The 21105-nt window shown below is 45.3% G+C and overlaps 1 protein-coding gene across 1 annotated transcript in view; it reads left to right on the plus strand.

The window, feature by feature from the left end:
* Window positions 1–21105, plus strand: part of rev3l (REV3 like, DNA directed polymerase zeta catalytic subunit) — a 104093-nt gene that overhangs the window by 81845 nt on the left and 1143 nt on the right. Inside the window, exons 17-31 of the mRNA XM_034232846.1 lie at window positions 2729–2921; window positions 3019–3130; window positions 3216–3331; window positions 4579–4697; window positions 6052–6170; window positions 6263–6404; window positions 6535–6779; window positions 7956–8064; window positions 11359–11565; window positions 11854–11963; window positions 13000–13114; window positions 13203–13340; window positions 13519–13709; window positions 14217–14463; window positions 20780–20995. Coding sequence (XP_034088737.1) covers window positions 2729–2921; window positions 3019–3130; window positions 3216–3331; window positions 4579–4697; window positions 6052–6170; window positions 6263–6404; window positions 6535–6779; window positions 7956–8064; window positions 11359–11565; window positions 11854–11963; window positions 13000–13114; window positions 13203–13340; window positions 13519–13709; window positions 14217–14463; window positions 20780–20995 — 2379 coding nt within the window. The remainder of the gene's footprint in view (window positions 1–2728; window positions 2922–3018; window positions 3131–3215; window positions 3332–4578; window positions 4698–6051; window positions 6171–6262; window positions 6405–6534; window positions 6780–7955; window positions 8065–11358; window positions 11566–11853; window positions 11964–12999; window positions 13115–13202; window positions 13341–13518; window positions 13710–14216; window positions 14464–20779; window positions 20996–21105) is intronic.

The raw sequence follows: 21105 nt of genomic DNA on the forward strand, positions 1-21105 counted from the left end.
ACTATGTGATTAGTTTGTGAGGATCTGTACCAAACAAAGAAGCTATACTTAAACATGTTTTTCATGCTCAGGTCAGTTTTGAGGTTTTGGGCTATTTTGCTTCCATAACACTAATGGAACATCTTTTTCCAAAATATATATCCATACACACGTTATTACTAAAAATGTGCAGAAGATGATGGCTGTTGACAGTAATTCAAATCTATGGGCTGATACGAATATATTTCCAAAACTGTTAAAACCTTTGACTCTACTGTCAACCAAAATAATAAGAATTGGCAACCTGGCTTTATCAATGTTCACATTTCTGTTATGAGAATGTATGCAAATGAGCACAAGTAAACCACAGCCATGTTTTCTTTTAAACGGAAAATCCCAACATGACTTCTTGTTAACATTTATTGTGAAGTTGAAGAGCTGTGTTGAACTATGGGAGCTGTAGCTGTGTTTCCATGGAGTCTGCACAGCCATTAGGATTGTCTCTAAAATCTGTCTCTTAGAAATACAGCAACATCCAGGAATATACAGAAACTGTTACAGGCTACATCACCAAATGCATTGAAGATGTGACCCACACCTGATCTCCATCAGGGCCAACCAGAGGCCATGGCTGACAGGGGAGGTCCACGGGCTGCTGAGGGCCCGCAACATCGCTTTCAGAGAGGGCAATCCAGCTGGTATCAGAGCAGCCAGGGCCGACCTATCCCGTGGCATCCGGAAAGCCAAACGACAGTACACCCGGAAGATTACAGCTCACTTCAGTGACAGCAGAGACACACGGAGCCTGTGGCAGGGTATTAGGACCATCACGGACTACAAACCTCCACCACAGACCTGTGACAGTGACACCTCTCTGCTGAACAACCTCAACGGCCGCTTTGAAGCACAGAACAGCACACCTCCGCAGAAAACCACACCTCCACCCAACGACCAGGCTATCTGTCTGTCCCCAGCACACTGTTAAGGATTAACACCCGTAAGGCCTCTGGGCCTGACAACATTCCTGGTCGTGTGCTAAAGGACTGCAGACATCTTCAACATCTCCCTGATCCAGGCTGTTGTTCCCTCGTGCTTCAAGGTATCCACCACCATACCTGTACCGAATAAGTCATCACCTTCCTGCTTCAATGACTACTGCCCCGTAGTGCTGACCTCCACCATCATGAAGTGCTGTGAGCGGCTAGTCATGAAGCAAATCAAATCCACCCTCCCCGCTCCCTGGACCCGTTTCAGTTTGCATATTGAGCGAAGCAGTCCACTGAGGATGCCATCTCCTCTGCTCTCCACCCAGCCCTCACCCATTTAGACACTAACAAATCTTATGTTAGGATGCTGTTCATAGACTTTAGCTCAGCATTCAACACCATCATCCCCCAGCAGCTGGTTTGTAAACTAACAAACCTGGGCCTCAGCCCCTTTCTCTGCAACTGGCTGCTGGACTTCCTCAATGCCAGACCCCAATCTGTACGGGTTGGCAACAACACATCAGGCACCATCACACTGAGTACGGGGGCCCCCCAAGGATGTGTGCTCAGCCCCTGCTCTTCACCCTGCTGACCCACGACTGCACACCCACCGACAGCTCCAACCATTTTGTCAAGTTTGCGGATGACACAACCATGGTGGGTCTCATCATCAACAACGATGAGACCCACTACAGGAAGGAGGGGAACCAGCTGGCCAGGTGGTGCATAGACAACAATCTCTTCCTTAATGTGGAAAAAACAAAGGAGATAATTGTCGACTTCAGGAGAACCTCAACCCAACACCCCCACCCCCTGACCATTGGTGGTGCACCATTCCTGTGGGTGCATCACTGAGGATCTCTCCTGGAGCAACAACACCACGTCTCTCACCAAGAAAGCCCAGCAGCGCCTTTACTTCGTCCGCAAACTGAAAAGAGCAGGAGCCCCCCCATCCCCCCCCCCCCCCCCCCTCACTCCTTCTACCGAGGCGCCATCGAGAGCATCCTCAGCAGCTGCATCACCTTGTGGTTCGGAAGCGCGTTGTGAACACTGCTGTTGTTGTGATCATCGGTGCCTCACTCCCATCACTCCTGGACCTCTACAACACCCGCCTCACCCGCAGAGCACTCAGCATTATGGGTGACCCCTTCCATCCCTCCAACTGCCTCTTCACCCTCCTGCCTTCAGGGAGGAGGTTCTGAGCCTGAGGTCGAGCACAACCAGACCGAAAAACAGCTTCGTCCACCAGGCTGTCAGGAGGCTGAACTCTCTCCCCTCCCTCCCCTCCCTCCCCTCCCTCCCCTCCCTCCCCTCTCTCCTCCCTCACCCCCCTGCCCCCACTGGACTATAACTCCCCCACACACTCAGATACTCAATTCCAGCAGCAGACACTTTTTACGCTGCTATGGACAGTCTTGCACTAAAGTACATTCCCAAAGATATCGAGGTGACTGTTATTATGTATATTGATAGTTGTTGTGTTTTTATCTTAATGTGTGCATATGTGTAAATGTGTCTGTTGATTGTGTATTTATAGGATATACATATTTTCTACATATTTGTATATATATTTGTGTTATTGTGTTTTTGTATTCGGGATTGTTGGAAACGTTATTTCGATCTCTCTGTCTGTACACAAAAACTGAAAGATTGACATTAAAGTTGACTTAAAAAAATAAATAAAAATAAAACATGAGGGGGTGGTGATTGCTTTTTTTTCAGTGATCAAAACTTTTCCTTGTTTTTTTGTACTCCTTCCTCAGGTCCAGCACCTAACACTGATGGGCATGGAGCTCCATGCAAGAACTCGGCGGGACCTTGAGCCTGACCCCGAGTTTGACCCCATATGTGCCTTATTCTACTGCCTCAGTTCAGATGCTCCCCTGCCAAATGTAGACAGCAGCCAGCTGACGGGAGCCATCGTGGTGGACAAAGACCATGAGAGCTGTGACCCAGGTAACGCTCACTTTCACAGCCCTACTCTGAATGAGGACATTTGTACAAGATGTTAAAATGTGAAGCAGGCTGATGGTGTGTTCAAATGCTTCCGCAGGTCACAGAGCGACGGCGCCCCTGCTGGTCAGGTCGGGCGTCTCTGGGCTGCAGGTGAAATATGCCACCGACGAGAAGGTGCTGTTTCAGGAGCTCATCACCGTCTTCAGGAGGTGTGTGTGTGGGTGTTAGCACAGCTCCTTCTTATATTGCTCCTTATATTTTCAATAAATAAGTGAGATGTCTCCTTGTCCTCAGGTTTGACCCCGACGTCCTGGTGGGGTACGAGGTGCAGATGCGCTCCTGGGGCTACCTCCTGCAGCGGGCCGCAGCGCTCGGAGTCAATCTGTGTCAGCAGCTGTCCCGAGTGCCAGGTAGGACTAGGGCTGTGCATCTTCACTGGTCTCACGATTCGATTCGATTACGATTATCCTGTCAACGATTCGATTCAATTCGATATCCCGATGCATCACGATTCATACCAATGCGTTGCATCCTCAATTTTCTATATTACTGCACATGGCTTCTTTGTCATCAATGCATACATGCAGTAAATACATATGAACTCTCTTTTTATTATTTAGAAAGTGCTTCAGAAATCAATAACATAAATGTCTTGACATTAATTTATAAACCAAAATAAATGAATTGTATAGGTCTAGCGTCCCTATATCTGTGTGTGAAGTTGTTCCATCCTCAAAAACAAAAAAATAATGCTTCTGCAGTCTAGCTGCAGCTTCTAGCAACGGTCTTCTGTTAAAGAAAGGACACTGAATGTCCTGAATGTGGCATCACACACAGGACTTGAGTCTGAACACAGCAGACAACAGGAGTATTTACAACAGCATATAACAACTCAAATAGTGCATGTGGGTGCACACTTACATTCTCTGTCTTACTGTTACATAAATCCCATGAATGTATGAGATTAAATTAGCTTCATCATATCTCAGTGATTAAGTGAATAATAAAGTTTCTATCGGGTCACTATCAGCCTGTCACTCATTATTTTCAGGGAGGGGGCGGGGTTTGGAGGAACGGAGGAGACGGTGATCGCGGAAGCTTTTTTCCTCCTGCCTTCACAAACTTTACACACGTATATATCATCTGAAAATTGCTAGAGGACATTCATACTCTGCAATCCAAGACTTAATTAAATCCACCAAAAACCTGACATGATTGTAACGCGATTATTTTTTGAAAAACATAAATCCCTGTGCCGCAGCGATACGGAGTGATTCAGAGCGGGTCCTTCTGCTGTTGGTTCTGGACTGGTGTTCTTGTGTTGGTGGATAAAGCAGACTGCTCCGTGTTTGGTGTTGCTGTGCCGCTGTGCCGCTGTCACGTCTGTTCCCTGATCTCTGCGTCACCGACCGATTTGATATTAAAGTGACAGAAAAAAAAAACGTTATAGTAAAGCCGCGGCCGGAAAATCAGGAAGCAACGTTACTACGCTATAACCAATTATCTTCCGTCACTGCATCGAGACCGAATCGTCCACGTCCGCATCGCAGAAACGATTATTTTCAACACCCCTAGGTAGGACCCCCCCTCCCCGTGGGTGATTGGTGTTTGTGTGTGGCAGTTGAGTCCTCCTCTGTAATTGAGTGCGTTTCCTCAGGTGACTCCAAGGAGAACCGCTTTGATGCAGAGAGAGATGAGTATGGAGCCGACACCATGAGTGAGATCAACATCATCGGACGCATCACCCTCAACCTGTGGAGGGTGATGAAGACTGAGGCAGGTGTTCTTAATCCTCTCTCACACACACACACACACACACACACACACACACACACACACACACACACACACACACACACACACACACACACACACACACACACACACACACACACACACACACCAGGGTTTCCGCTAGGATTTTTTCTTGCCGGTCAAATGTCCGGACAGAATTTATTTGACCGGACAAATGTTCATGTGTCATGCGGATACAAGCGGCCGAGATGGGTTTTCTCCGAAGTTCGGTCGTCAGGGAGGGACTCGGAGTTGAACCGCTCCTCCTTCGCGTCGAAAGGAGCCAGTTGAGGTGGTTCAGGCACCTAGTTAGGATGCCACCTGGGCGCCTCCCTAGGGAGGTGTTCCAGGCACGTCCAGCTGGGAAGAGACCAAGGGGTAGACCTAGGACCAGGTGGAGGGATTATATCTCTTCGCTGGCCTGGGAGCGCCTTGGGATCCCCCAGTCAGAGCTGGTTGATGTCGCCAGGGAAAGGAAAGTGTGGGGCTCTCTGCTGGAACTGCTACCCCCGCGACCCGACCACGGATAAGCAGGAGAAGATGGATGGATGGATTTTCATGTTTCAATAATAATAATAAGAATTGTGTAGCAGAGTTTCCGTTAGCAGGTAATTACCGGACTATGACCGGATATGCAAACTCAGTTAATGGGAGTCATTTTTATATTGCTTCAGTTTATAATCGTAACATATCGAAAGTTCAGATTCATTTTTCAATAAATGATGCGCTTCCACAAACAACATCATTATTACATTCAAACAAACTACTTATAGTAGATAATACGGGAGGAATGGAGCCTCTCTTTTCCTCTCTCTCTCTCTCTCTCTCTCTCTCTCTCTCTCTCTCTCTCTCTCTCTCTCTCTCTCTCTCTCTCTCTCTCTCTCTCTCTCTCTCTCTCTCCTGACAGCCCGTCAGTTTCTCATGCAGCTCGCTAAACAGTGGGCGGGGCTTCAGGTGATTGTGTAGAGCTGCGTGTCTCCCTCTCTCGCGTCCGGTTATACTTCACTCGCGTTTATGTCCATATCGGTCAGATCCAGCTCTCCTGATCGGCCTTTATAGAGAGCACCGATCAAACTATAGAGTGAATATCGGCCGATAATGACCGGCGGCCAATCGATCGGAGCATCCCTAATTATTACTGGGTATTTTGACCGGCAGGATTTGAATTTACCGGTTTTTAATAAGTTTTACCAGCTAAAAACCGGTAATTACCGGCTAACGGAAACCCTGACACACACATACACGTTGAGCTGAAACAACATCAGCAAAGGAATCAAAGCCTAACTGAAAGTCTTTCTGAAAGATTAATGATCGATTTTTTATTTCTGTCCTTCAGGCGGCGTTGAACAACTACACTTTTGAGAACGTGGCCTTCCATTTCCTCCACCAGCGCTTCCCCCTGTACACCCCTCGCACACTGTCCGATTGGTTCGACCACAACACACACCTCTACAGGTCTGTGCCAACAACACACAATTCACCCCAACTGTGGACATGTTTTATTGTTTGAATGTTTACATTTCTCCATCAACATGTGTGTATGGCAGGTGGAAGGCGGTGGACCACTATGTGAGCCGGGTCCGGGGCACCATGCAGCTCCTCCAGCAGCAGGATGTCATCGGCAGAACCAGCGAGCTGGCCCGGGTGTTTGGGATTCAGTTCTTACACGTTCTGACCCGAGGATCACAGGTACAGGACCCACATAAACGTCACTCTTAACCCACACTCTGTCATACCTCAACAGCTATGGATATCCAATAACATTCTGTAATAACTACAATACTAAACTATTCTATGTCCTTCTGTTTTGTTCTTTCAGTACCGTGTTGAGTCCATGATGCTCCGTGTGGCCAAGCCCTTGAACTACATCCCTGTGACCCCCAGCGTCCAGCAGCGGGCCCAGCAGAGGGCCCCTAAGTGCATCGCTCTGGTGATGGAGCCCGAGTCGCGCTTCTACAGCAACTCAGTGGTGGTGCTGGACTTCCAGTCTCTCTATCCTTCCATCGTCATAGCGTATAACTACTGCTACTCCACCTGCCTGGGCCACGTGGACAGCCTGGGAACGTAAGCGCATGACAAGCGCGCACACACACACACACACGCACACACACACACTTGGCTTAGGCTGCATGTCTGCCTTACCTGCCTCATTATTTTTTCATGGAGCAGACTGTGTGGTGTTCACAGCTCATAGAGAACTTCCATTATATATATATTGTTTTCACCTACCAACTGTAGTCGCGTAGCAACAGCAGGAGACATGAACATTTTCTACATCATATTTTTACTACTCCAAGGTATAAAAAAGAGCAATGCCAGACACACAGACCTTTATGATTTGTATTCTCAGTAGAAAGAGGTTTGAGGTTCAACTTCAGCACATCACATTATGCTGGATTTTTTTAAATTACATTTGCAAGCATTTGTGTATGTGTGTGTATATATATATATATAGGGTTGGGTACCAACATTTCGATTCCATCGGTATCGTTTAGAAATGTTAATTTCAGTTCTGCTCATCGATTCCTAAGGAAATGCATCTTGCTGCTTTTTCTACTGAAAATAATAATAATAATGCATTACATTTTTTATTAGAGCGCTTTTTCAGGTTCTCAAAGCGCTTTACAATTACATATTACACATATTAGACATGTAAATGTCATTACTGTGGACATTACCCACAGGAGCAAATGCGGGTAAAGTGTCTTGCCCAAGGACACAACGGCCTGACGCAGTGGTGGCCGAGGCGGGTACTATTAGTATAAAATACTATTTATTTACTTTTACAAACAGTGAGCAGCTGTAGCAGATGTATTGCAGGACATGTCTTGGACACAGACTGTGTGCTTGGACTCTGTCCCACAGGCAGGTTGCAGTGTAACATCAGAGGAGACTGGGGAACCGTGCATTCTCAAATCGCACCACTGAACTAACTTGTGAATCTGATTTGACTAAATGTTTTCATAAATACATTTTGTCCCAGTGAAATTGGTGTGCAGGTCTTTGCAGTGTCACAGGAGTGTCTCATGCATTTCTTTATGACAACACCACACATGTATTTATTTTATATCTCCCCAAAATACAAGTAGATACTAGTATTTTATACTTGTGATCATTATTCATAATTAATCACAGCATATTTATTGAGATTAACACGATTACATTTTCCAAACGATTGACAGCCCAAATATGTGTATATATTCCCTCTGTTCCTCTGACACCTGTGTGCTTCTGTTTCAGGCCCGATGAGTTCAGGTTTGGCTGCACCTCCCTACGAGTTCCCCCGGACCTCCTCTACCAGCTGCGCAATGACATCACCGTGTCCCCCAATGGTATCGTCTTCATCAAGGTACCCGCCCCTCTGAGGACCTGTCACTCAACGTTGTTCTGGAAATGCTGCTGCCGAGGCCAAGCATCTCACTATTCATTTTCTATCAACTGCACACTAACTGTACATGCATGTATTCTAAATGAATCTTTATACTACACTGCACAGGAACTCAGTATACTTGATATACTCACAAATGAAACAATGCAATAATAATGTTGAATGTCAAACTGACTTTGGAGTGTTGCTGCTAAATTTGAAGAATAATCAAATCAAATTGTATTTGTAGAGCACATTTAAAAACGATTTTGGTCGAGCCAAAGTGCTGTACATGTAATTTAAACACATAAAAACACATTACATCACAATAAAAGACAATAAATCACAACAGATAAAAACAACACATGGAACAGTCAGGAGTCGTGATCCCACTCTAACTAGAAGGCCAGAGAGAAGTAGTGTGTCTTCAGTGTGGATTTAAAAGCCCCTAGGGTCTGGGCCGACCTCACATGGAGGGGAAGAGTGTTCCAGAGCCTGGGGCCAGCTGCTGCGAAGGCTCGGTGCCCTCAGGTTTTGAGCCTAGTCTTAGGCACTACCAGCAGCAGCTAGTCAGCAGATCTTAAGGCTCTGCCTGGGGTGTAGCGCTGGAGGAGTTCAGCTACATAGGCCGGAGCCAACCCATTTAGTGCTTTAAAAACAAATAAAAGGAGTTTAAAATCAATTCTGAACCGGACTGGAAGCCAGTGTAGTGAGGCCAGAATTGGGGTGATGTGGTCACGCTTTTTGTGGCCAGTCAGGAGACGTGCAGCTGCGTTTTGGACTAGCTGCAGGCGTTTAATTGATGCCTGGTCCATACCCACATACAGAGCGTTACAATAGTCCAGTCTTGAGGTCACAAAGGCGTTAATAACCCTTTCCAGGTCTTTAAAAGATAAATACGACTTGGTTTTGGCCAATAGTCTTATTTTAAAAAAAGCAGGATATTACTACGGTGCTGACCTGCTTGTCGAATTTAAAAGTGCTATTGAAGGTCACTCCAAGGTTCAAGACAGAGGGGAGGATATTTTTACTGAGGGAGCCCAGAATATCAACCGGAGAGGCTGGAGGTTGGGGTCCAAAAAAGATGACCTCGGTCTTGCTCTCATTGAGGTTGAGGAGGTTTTTGCTCAGCCAGGATGTTATCTCTGTTAAGCAATCCATCAACTGCTGTAGTGAGTTGGCATTTGCTTTGAGAGGCAGATAGATCTGTACATCGTCCGCGTAGCAGTGGAAGGGAATATTGTGTTTCGTGAGAATTGAACCTAGGGGCAGTATGTACAGTAAAAAGAGGATGGGGCCCAGAATTGAGCCTTGGGGGACCCCACAGGTAAGAGGGGCTTTGGCAGAGTAGAAGGCACCTAGCTGCACTAAAAAGCTACGGTCTGTCAGGTAAGACCTGAACCATGCAAGGGCAGAGCCTGTGATGCCTGCGGACTGTTCAAGCCGTGACAACAGGATGCTATGGTCCACAGTGTCAAAGGCAGCTGTCAGGTCTAACAGCACCAGGACAGCTGGGCTACCTGAGTCTGCGGCTAGGAGCAGATCATTAAAAACTCTTAAAAGGGCTGTTTCAGTACTATGCATGGGTTTAAAGCCAGACTGAAACTTTTCATGGATACCATGCGTGGTTAAGAAAGACTGCAGCTGGGCGTAGACTACTCGCTCCAGGGCTTTAGATAAAAAAGGTAGCTGGGAAATGGGCCTAAAATTTGCGAGAATGGAGGGGTCAAGATTTTTCTTTTTAAGTAGTGGCTTGACCACGGCATGTTTGAAGGCAGCTGGGACACATCCTGAGCTAAGAGAGGTGTTTATAAGTAATAAAATACTTGCTCCAACTGATTCGAAAACGTCTCTGAGAAGGCGAGAGGGAATGCTGTCTGAGGTGCAGTTTGTCGGCCGCAGAGAGAAGAGAGGGATACAGGCTCAAAGTGGTCGAGGACAGCAGGGCACAGAAAGGGAGCAGAATCTGGGGTAGCACTAGTGTGGGCTAGCCTAAGAGCAGATACTTTTTCAATAAAAAATGTAAGAAACTTATCCCAGAGAGTAGTCGATGGCACAATTGGAGAAACATCACAGGGATTAATGATCGAGTTGAGGACATTAAAAAGAACCTCAGGTTTATGGCTGTTTTTGGAGATGAACAGAGAAATGTGCTGTGTTTTAGTCAGCAAGGCAAGCACGAAGGATTTCTAGGGAGACATGGAGTTTGTCCTTTTTCCATTTTCTCTCTGCACGCCTGCAAGCGCGTCTAAGAGCATGAGTACAGTCATTGAGCCACGGCTGTGAGAGAGCTTTGGTGCGTCTAAGCGTAAAAGGAGCAACAGAATCGAGTATTTGGGTACATGTCGAGTCAAACATGGAGATAAACTCATCAGCACTAAAAGCACAGTTCATCTCTAATTTAATTCAGTTCATTTTCAACTGTGAACCAACTGCATATCAAAACCCGCCTGAACAAAGGTCTGAGGTCAGGACACAGTTGGGTCTGTTCAGCTGCAAGGGGTATCCTCGTTGGTTCATACAGCCAACATATACATTTATTTAGTTGTGTGTCCACCCTATTTATATCAATAACTGTAGACTAAATATTAACACCACTCAATGTGTTAGCACCATAAATATACAACCTCCATAATGACTATAGAGAGCAGGCACATGCACAGATAGACCTCAAGGTGGCTTGGGCACCTGCCCTTTTGCCCTCGTTTTTTCATTTAAAAATCAGTGTGTGCAGGCATTGTCTAACATAAAGCAACAAAAGAAACTGTAGCTAATACACATTAATAATTATAATAATAACTTACATTTTATATAGCGCCTTTCAGGGGACCCAAGGTCGCTTTACAGACGAAACAGGAGTAAAACAAAAACAACAGTCAGACAGACACAACTCCAAATAAATTAGGGGCCAAAGCTTATGTTTTGCTTTAATAATGTTGTGCCTAATTATAACATATGTGAATGACTTTTAACACATGTTTTGGCACATAGTAATAGTATATTTAAATACATACATTTTAATATCCCTTAAAACTTTCACAAAAGTAGTTATTCCAGGAATAGATGTGAAAGAAACCAAAATCTCCAGTGTGTTCCTTTTTTGAATGTGGGTCCCTGCCCCTCTAACATCCTCTGCACGAGCCTGATGAAGACCACGGCAAATAGAGTAGTTAGCCAAGATGTCAGCCATACTGACCTGACCACATGAAAGCTTGTTGATGCACTCCATGTGAATGTAGACTTCGTGCTCCTGATCAGGCCTTGGTGTGTGTGTAGTCCTCAGTGCGTAGAGGCATCCTGCCCAGCATGCTGGAGGAAATCCTGAACACCAGGATCATGGTGAAGCAGTCCATGAAGACGTACAAGCAGGACAAAGCCCTGATGAAGCTGCTGCACGCCCGCCAGCTGGGCCTCAAGCTCATCGCCAACGTGACCTTCGGATACACCGCCGCCAACTACTCTGGACGCATGCCCAGCGTGGAGGTAAGCTTAATGAAGCTGACTGTCGGCTGTCCGCACTGGGACCAGATGGGGGTCATCGTAGTGTCATCATATTTAAAGCCAGCTGTAGTCCTTCTAAAGATGTGAAATACATGTAGTAGCACATATTTCTATGAGAACTATTTCTAGTGTTTTTGTAAATCTCTGCTGATCTGTGCAGTGGTTTCCTGGTCTGGAGTGAAAGACAAACATTCCTACAGAACCATTGCATCAACATTTATTCAAGCTTGTGCAGCAGTAAGTATTAACGTCTCTCCTGTCTTTTTCCAGGTGGGAGACAGTATCGTCCACAAAGCCAGAGAGACCCTGGAGAGAGCCATCAAGATGGTCAATGACACCAAGAAATGGGGCGCGCGTGTTGTGTACGGAGACACGGACAGGTAAACATCATTCTAGCTGAGCAGCAGTTTGTGCAAAATGCCCAACATATAATGGTTAGCATCCGGCAGTTTCTATGTGCTGGGGACCCCTACTATATATTTCTATCATAAAACATAATGGCAACTTTGAAGTTTCAGTCAGATGTTCAGGCGTGTACGTTTACCCCACTACATGTATTAATCCCTTTAGTTACTTCACAGATGTGGATGAATGATGTGAAATCTAATCAAGTGTTAAATCAGACTTTAGTTCCACCTGGAGTAAATCCACAAGCTACCCTGCAGTATACAAAGTCATTCAAACTAGCTGCACCTTTACCGGCTTTGAGAACACTTTCATGATCAATCATTATAAAACATATCATATATATTATTCTGAGATGGACCAATCTGCACAATGACTACTTTCACTGTCGCTACTTTCACTATATTTTGATGAGAATACTTTTCTACTTTCACTTGAGGAACATTTTGAATGCAGGACTTTTACTTCCACCGAAGATGTTCTCTGAGCAGCACTCTGTCACATTGTTGTTTCCTTTCTTTATGAAGTCTCATGGTTCTTTGTAATTGTTGCCAGAGATGTAAGTGTCATTCACAACGGCGTGACCTCTGACAGGAAGTGTGTGTGTGACGGGACATGCAGTGGACCGTAGTGAACCTCTGTGTGTGTGTGTGTGTGTGTGTGTGTGTGTGTGTGTGTGTGTGTGTGTGTGTGTGTGTGTGTGTGTGTGTGTGTGTGTGTGTGTGTGTGTGTGTGTGTGTGTGTGTTGTGTGTGTGTGTGTGTGTGTGTGTGTGTGTGTGTGTGTGTGTGTGTGTGTGTGTGTGTGTGTGGTGTGTGTGTGTGTGTGTGTGTGTGTGTGTGTGTGTGTGGTGTGTGTGTGTGTGTGTGTGTGTGTGTGTGTGTGTGTGTGTGTGTGTGTGTGGTGTGTGTGTGTGTGTGTGTGTGTGTGTGTGTGTGTGTGTGTGTGTGTGTGTGTGTGTGTGTGTGTGTGTGTGTGTGTGTGTGTGTGTGTGTGTGTGTGTGTGTGTCAGCCTGTTTGTTCTGCTGAAGGGAGCCACCAAAGAGCAGGCTTTCAAGATTGGCAACGAGATCGCTGAGGCAGTGACCGCAACCAACCCCAAGCCTGTCAAGCTCAAGTTTGAGAAGGTAGTGCACACACACAGCCACATACACACACAGCCACAATGTGCACTTGTAGACATATATATTGATCTGTTTGTGTGTGTGTTCCCAGGTGTACCTTCCCTGCGTGTTGCAGACAAAGAAGCGTTATGTGGGCTACATGTATGAAAGCCTGGACCAAAAGGAGCCTGTGTTTGATGCCAAAGGGATCGAGACAGTGCGCCGCGACGGCTGCCCTGCTGTTTCCAAGGTGACAGGCAAACCTCCTGACTGGCCTCTACACCAATCACAGCCTTGCCAGATTTCTTCCCGCTCTTGTTCACTCAGACTGCTGCACACGTGTCAGTCAGCCTGGGGGGTGTTGAGTGTTTGCATTAACCGCTCTCATGTTTACTCTCTTCACTCGTCCTGTCATGATTGTGGTCCAGGTTCTGGAACGTTCCATTAAGCTGCTGTTTGAGAGCCGGGACATCAGCCAGGTAAAGCGGTTTGTGCAGCATCAGTGCATGAAGGTTCTGGACGGCCGGGCCAGCATGCAGGACCTGACCTTCGCCAAGGAGTACCGGGGCAGCAGCTCGTACCGGCCCGGAGCCTGCGTCCCCGCCCTGGAGCTCAGTAGGTGTGTGTCAGTGTGTGTGTGAGGGACAGCACAGTGTGAGTGAACATATTCTGAAATAGCCACATGCAGACAAATGTCTCACCAAAAGACAGAGAAAGTGTGTGTGGGGGGGGGGGGGGGGGGTGCATGCTGCAGAGCTTGCAGAGTCAGTGTGAATCCAATTACTCCCCCACCCCCTACAGTGCTCATTGTCTGGCTGCACTAGCCTGTATGTACAGTACCTGAGTCTGTTGCTAGGCAACCCATCTCTTAATGGGTGAGAAAAATCAGATTCCAAAGAAGGCATGGTCTGAGGAAGTATCCAGCATCAGTCATGAGCTCTAGTTTATCTCCTGTTTATCAGCTAGGTGGATTCTAGATGGTGCTGAATGTTTTACAAATGATTTATTTAGTGTCATATTTTCCGACAGACACAGGGCAGACTAAAAGTTCTGATATGGTTTGTCAAGTGTCTCCATCTGTCTCCATCTGTCTCCATCTGTCTCCATCTGTCTCCATCTGTCTCAGGCGCATGATGGCGTACGACCGGCGTCTGGAGCCCCGTGTGAGCGAGCGCGTTCCCTACGTCATCGTGTACGGGATGCCCGGCCTGCCCCTCATCCAGCTGGTGCGCCGGCCGGTGGAGGTGCTGCAGGACCCCGGCCTCCGCCTCAATGCCACCTACTACATCACCAAGCAGATCCTGCCCCCACTGGCCCGCATGTTCCAGCTGATCGGAGTGGACGTGTTCAGCTGGTACCAGGAGCTGCCCAGGGTGAGACGGCGGGAAATGAGAATCCAAAATGTTTTTTTATCTGACCTCTGCAACATAGGAGCAGTGCAAATGAGTGATGATGCTAGAAAAGCCACATCAACATATAGAAGAAGAAATGGCATGGAGATTGACGAATAACTGATGAGCATGCCAGGGGTCTGTTGCTTCTCTCCTTCAAAATAAAAGCATTCTTCCAGATGGTGTTTGCAGTCCATTCAGTGTATTTAGTGCAGAGAGAACAAAGGAGGAAGAGAATCTGTTAAGTGAGACTCATCAAGCTGCAGTGTGTGTCCTGACGGAGCACACACGCCCTCTGCTGGTGAAGCATAGCTAAGGAAAATGATTAATGACCATTGATTGCATTGAACTATTTACAGTATGATCTTACTCGTAAGGCTGCTGTTATCTTCTTTCTAAATGATCTTAATAATGTTGTGTTGTCTTCCATGTTTAGATTTAGATCTGCAGCTTTCTTATAGTGCAGACGCTTTTCTGCTTGCTCTTGCCTCTGCTTACTTTTTTATGCTGTTTTTATCTTCTGAAAACTTCGAGCAGCGGCTCCTGGACATTAACTTATCACTGGGACAGTTCATCTTCGTAAATAGACGGAGGGTTTCAGCCATATTTCAATATTTTTACGACGACCTCAGTCTTACAGTAGCGTGGCCTAGCAACAGCTAAAGCCTGGCACTGCATGCTATTTAGCTTACGCTAGTTAGCAGCAAAATGCCTCCGTTCTCTACAGATGACTTCCACAAACTTCTACAGAAGATGGCTGTGTTGGAAATGAAAATGCAACGGTTGGAAGTTAACGTGGAAGTGAATGGACTGTCGTGGGAATGACACCACTTTACCAGTGTTGCAAAATAATGGACAAAGGCATGCTAACTCACAGCTAGTTAGCAGCTACAAGGATTCCAAGGAACAGGAGGGCTGTGTACTGGGTAATAAATCTACAAGTGGTAGTCCTCCCTGGAACTCTCTGGGTGCAAAGCCTAAGAGTAAATCATTTCCATGGGATTTGGGAGGACGGATAACAGGCAGAGCCCAGCGCTCTGAAATCTGTGATGCGACCGGCTGGCCTGCATTGTTATCACCCAGGAAGAGCGCCTCTTCAACCCCTATTCATACTAGGAAACATCAGTGGACAGCTGCTAAAGGGAGAATTACAAACAATCCTCCTAAACCACCAAGTGTGCCAATCCAGAACAGATACGCTCCGCTGACCGAGAACCGGAGATCTGATGACCTGGATAACCTGTCCTCTTCACACAGCAGGGTAAGGACCAATAGCTACTCCAAAAGTAAAAGGCTAGAGGGAAAGCTAACGACTGGGCCTGAAACTCTGATTGTGGGTGACTCTGCTGTAAGAGATGTAAAAGGTCTGTGTAATAAGAACAACACCAAAGTACTCTGTTTTCCCAAGGATGTGGTCTCTGACTTGGCTGAGAAGATCCCGCATATTGGGGCTGAACATCCGACTGTGAAGAATGTGGTACTGCACATTGGAACAAATGATGTTGCGAAACAACAGTCAGAAGTGCTGAAAGAAGACTTTAAATGTTTGTTGGAAACTGTCAGCTCTCTAAATGCGGAGGTGTTCATCAGTGGCCCTCTACCGCCAGTCAGAAGAGGAGTGGAGAGATTCAGCAGATTGTTTGCACTGAACACCTGGCTTTCAACTGTCTGTACTGACCATTCTGTTCATTTTATTGACAATTGTAACTTTCTCTGGGATCGCAGACATCTTTTCAAGGCAAATGGAGTTTGTCTGAACAAGTCAGGAGTGAAATTGTTTATCTCTAACATATTCAACTGCCTGCGTCATCAATCTGTTCCCTCTGCCAAGGACAAGCAGCAAGAGGAATCAAAACAAGAGAAAAACACAACAGCGATGGCTCAGAAAACCTTGAACATCTATCACTGCACCCGCCTGAGGAATGTCTTGATTATGGGAGACAAATGGAGGAGTCTCCACCGCCCTTCACCCCCCCTATCACCTCTGAGGATACTCTTCCTTCACCCCACAGCTCTCTCTACTCTCCGTTCACCCTTTCACCCTCGCCCACCCTCCTGGAGATTGCTGAACACACGAAGGAGATACAGAGGGTTGGCACCGATTCCTTCCTGGAGTTCAAAGACCAGACTAAGGCGATACGCAGGGTTGGCAGCATGTCTTTTACCCCCGCTCCTCAATGACGCCCACCAAAATCACCGCAGAGATGCGCACCATCTCCCCCGTCTTCATCACCGTGCCCACGTCAACCACCTCCCCCCCTGGCAGCATGTCCTCTACCCCCGCACCATCTCCCCTGTCTCCATCACCATGCCTACGTCAACCACCTCCCCTCCCTTCAAGAAAGCATCTGCAGTCTCCGAAGCCTGATAAGGATGTGTGTGTACAAAACGCAACACACTCTTACTGATATGTGCTGGGTCCAGGCTCAAGGGCGTATGGCACTCTCAACTCTTTCCAGGACATGCCGGGGCCCTGCCTGCATATAGCTTTGCCGATATCTGTGTTGATAGGTAATAGATTAAGAGCGTGAATCAGCTTAGAAACAGGAAGCGCTCAAACGTTTGTGTGAGTTTATCTAATTTAGCAGTGATTCCATGTCAGCCACAGGTTGTTACAAAAAACATGACTGATAGTGTGTTTAACAAACTTAAACTAGCTTTATTAAATGTCAGGTCTTTGGCATTTTTAATCAATGATTTTATCACTGAGCACAATCTTGATTTTATGTTTTTAACAGAAACTTGGATTGAACAAAATAACAGTGCAGCTGTTCTTATCGAATCAACCCCTCCCAACTTTAGTTTTATGAGTCAGGAAAGAATGCATAAGAAAGGGGGTGGAGTTGCTATTCTGTTCAATGATTCCCTTCAATGCAGGAAGACATCTTATGGGAACTTTGATTATTTTGAATATGTGGCCCTTCAGCTGAAATGCTCCTCTCGAGCTCTGTTCCTAAATATCTATAGACCACCCAAATACTGTGCAAGCTTTTTTGATGACTTTACTGAACTGCTGTCTATAGTGTGTATTGACTTTGACCGTCTAGTCATTGTTGGTGATTTTAACATCCATGTTGACAACCCCCAGGACAGAGGGGAAAAATAACTGTTTTGTGTTCTTGACTGACGGAGCCCACGCACAATAAGGGGCACACTCTGGACTTAATTATCTCTAAGGTTGTGGTGACTGATGTTGCACTCTCTGATCATTCCTGTGTTTTCTTTGAGAGCTCTATTTCTGTTCACAAAAATGTTCAAAAAGAGATAACCACAAAGCGATATTTAACTGAAAATACTAGGGAAATGTTTACTCACTTACCACACTTGCCCCTGCTAACATCTCAGTAAATGAGCTAGTAGATCATTTTAATTCAATAGATAGATAGATTATAGATGCCATTGCTCCAACTAGGGTAAAGGAAGTGACTGGGAAGAAAATATCTCCATGGAGAAAGGCCATGACCGTGAGAGCAGAAAAAAGAGAGTGTCGAAAAGCTGAACGCAGGTGGCGAAAAACAAATCTCCAGGTTCACTTTGAAATCTATAAAGAGAGACTTGGCCTTTATAATTTGGAATTGAAAAACGCACGACAGTCTTTCTTCTCTGACATCATTACCAAAAACAACGCACGTGCCTTGTTTGCTACCGTCGACAGACTAACTAACCCCCCAGTGTCAGTAGCCTCTGAATTTCTATCCACCAGGGCGTGCAATGATTTTGCCTCCTTCACTGACAACATTCAGAAAATCAGACAAGCAGTCAGTGCCTCTGCATCAGATACAGCAAATGTGTTGTCCCTGTGTCCACTTAACATCAATTCAAACACCATGACACAATTCCATCAGATTAATGATAAAAACCTAGAGGACATTATTCAACTTCTGAAATCCTCCTCCTGCTGCCTTGATATTATTCCAACAGGATTTTTTCAAAGATGTTTTGCCTTGCATGGCCTCAGATCTACTTCATATAGTAAACAAATCTCTTCACTCAGGTATTTTTCCACAGGCCCTGAAAACTGCAGTCATTAAACCGCTCTTAAAAAAGAATAATCTAGATGCTTCAGTAATGAACAATTACAGGCCCATATCAAACCTCCCATTTCTAGGTAAAATCATTGAAAAAGTTTTTTTTCAACAGTTGAGTCATTTCTTGCATTTAAATAACTGTTTTGATGTGTTCCAGTCAGGCTTTCGTCCAAACCACAGCACCGAGACTGCTCTTGTAAAGGTCTTTAATGACATCCACTTAAACACAGACAGTGGCAGAACTTCAGTGTTAGTATTATTAGATCTCAGTGCTGCGTTTGACACTGTTGACCACAGCATATTACTAGACCGACTGGAAAACTGGGTGGGACTTTCGGAAACAGTTCTAAATTGGTTTGAATCCTACTTAAAGGACAGAAACAACTTTGTTTCTATAGGTAAATATACATCTGAGTTGACAAATATGACATGTGGGGTTCCTCAAGGCTCCATCTTGGGGCCTCTTCTCTTTAACATCTACATGCTACCACTGGCTCAGATAATGAAAAACAACAAAATAAGTTACCATAGCTATGCGGATGACACACAAATTTACGTAACAATTTCACCAGGAGACTATGCTCCAATTCAAACACTGAGTAAGTGCATTGAACAAATCAATGACTGGATGTGTCAGAACTTTCTCCAATTAAACAAAGATAAAACTGAGGTAATGGTTTTTGGAGCCAAGTCAGAACGTATAAAAGTTAGCGCTGAGCTTCAGTCTGCAATGTTCAAAACAACAGATAAAGCCAGAAATCTAGGTGTAGTCATGGACTCTGACCTGAGTTTCAACAGTCACATTAAAACAGTTTCTAATTCAGCCTACTATCACCTAAAGAATATATCTAGGATTAAAAGACTAATGTCTTGTAAAGGTATTTAATGACATCCACTTAAACACAGACAGTGGCAGAACTTCAGTGTTAGTATTATTAGATCTCAGTGCTGCGTTTGACACTGTTGACCACAGCATATTACTAGACCGACTGGAACACTGGGTGGGACTTTCGGAAACAGTTCTAAATTGGTTTGAATGCTACTTAAAGGACAGAAACAACTTTGTTTCTATAGGTAAATATACATCTGAGTTGACAAATATGACATGTGGGGTTCCTCAAGGCTCCATCTTGGGGCCTCTTCTCTTTAACATCTACATGCTACCACTGGCTCAGATAATGAAAAACAACAAAATAAGTTACCATAGCAATGCAGATGACACACAAATTTACGTAACAATTTCACCAGGAGACTATGCTCCAATTCAAACACTGAGTAAGTGCATTGAACAAATCAATGACTGGATGTGTCAGAACTTTCTCCAATTAAACAAAGATAAAACTGAGGTAATGGTTTTTGGAGCCAAGGCAGAACGTATAAAAGTTAGCGCTGAGCTTCAGTCTGCAATGTTCAAAGCAACAGATAAAGCCAGAAATCTAGGTGTAGTCATGGACTCTGACCTGAGTTTCAACAGTCACATTAAAACAGTTACTAAATCAGCCTACTATCACCTAAAGAATATATCTAGGATCAAAAGACTAATGTCACAGCAGGATTTGGAAAAACTTGTCCATGCTTTTATCTTCAGTAGACTCGACTACTGTAATGGTGTCTTCACAGGTCTCACTAAAAAATCTATTAGGAAGCTGCAGCTGATTCAGAACGCTGCTGCTCGAGTCCTCACTAACACTAAGAAAGTGGATCACATCACTCCAGTTCTGAAGTCTTTACACTGGCTTCCTGTGTGTCAAAGAATAGATTTCAAGATACTGCTGCTGGTTTATAAAGCTTTGAATGGTTTAGGACTAAAATACATTTCTGACCTCCTGCTAAATGATGAACCATCCAGATCTCTCAGGTCTTCAGGGACTGGTCAGCTTTCTGTCCCCAGAGTCAGAACTAAACATGGAGAAGCAGCATTCAGTTATTATGCTCCAAATATCTGGAACAAACTCCCAGAAACCTGCAGGTCCGCTGCAACTCTGACTACTTTTAAATCCAGGCTGAAGACTTTTCTTTTTGTCGCTGCTTTTAATTGAACTATTCATATCTTAGACTGCACTGTAACTTGTATCCATGTACTTCTTCTTTTAATATTTATTTTATTATCTTTTCTTTTTAATGACTGATTTTAAATGCCATTTTCTGAATGTCTTTCGTTTTTTTTAAAGCACTTTGAGTTGCCTTGTGTTGAAAGGTGCTATATAAATAAACTTGCCTTGCCTTGCCTTCCATAAACACACCACTCATGTCTGATTGTCTGCACACAGATCCAGAAGGCTTCCTGCTTCTCGGTGGTGGGGGGAGATGAGGTTGGGAGGAAGGGGACCATCTCGCAGTACTTCACCACGCTTCACTGCCCCGTGTGTGACGAGCTGACCCAGCTCGGTGTGTGTTCGCGGTGCCGCGCCGAGCCGCAGCGCGTCGCAGTCACACTCCACCAGGACATGAGACAATGGGAGAGACAGCAGGAGCAGCTGCTGAAGGTGAGACCCCCGCCCAGCAAAAACACAGGGAGTAATCATTTGTCCAATGTGTTTTTTATAAGAAAAAATACTATTAATTTAAAATAATGACCTATGTTTTCTTAAAGTAA

This window comes from Gymnodraco acuticeps, unplaced genomic scaffold, assembly GCF_902827175.1.
Source record: "Gymnodraco acuticeps unplaced genomic scaffold, fGymAcu1.1, whole genome shotgun sequence".
In the NCBI taxonomy this organism is placed as follows: domain Eukaryota; kingdom Metazoa; phylum Chordata; class Actinopteri; order Perciformes; family Bathydraconidae; genus Gymnodraco; species Gymnodraco acuticeps.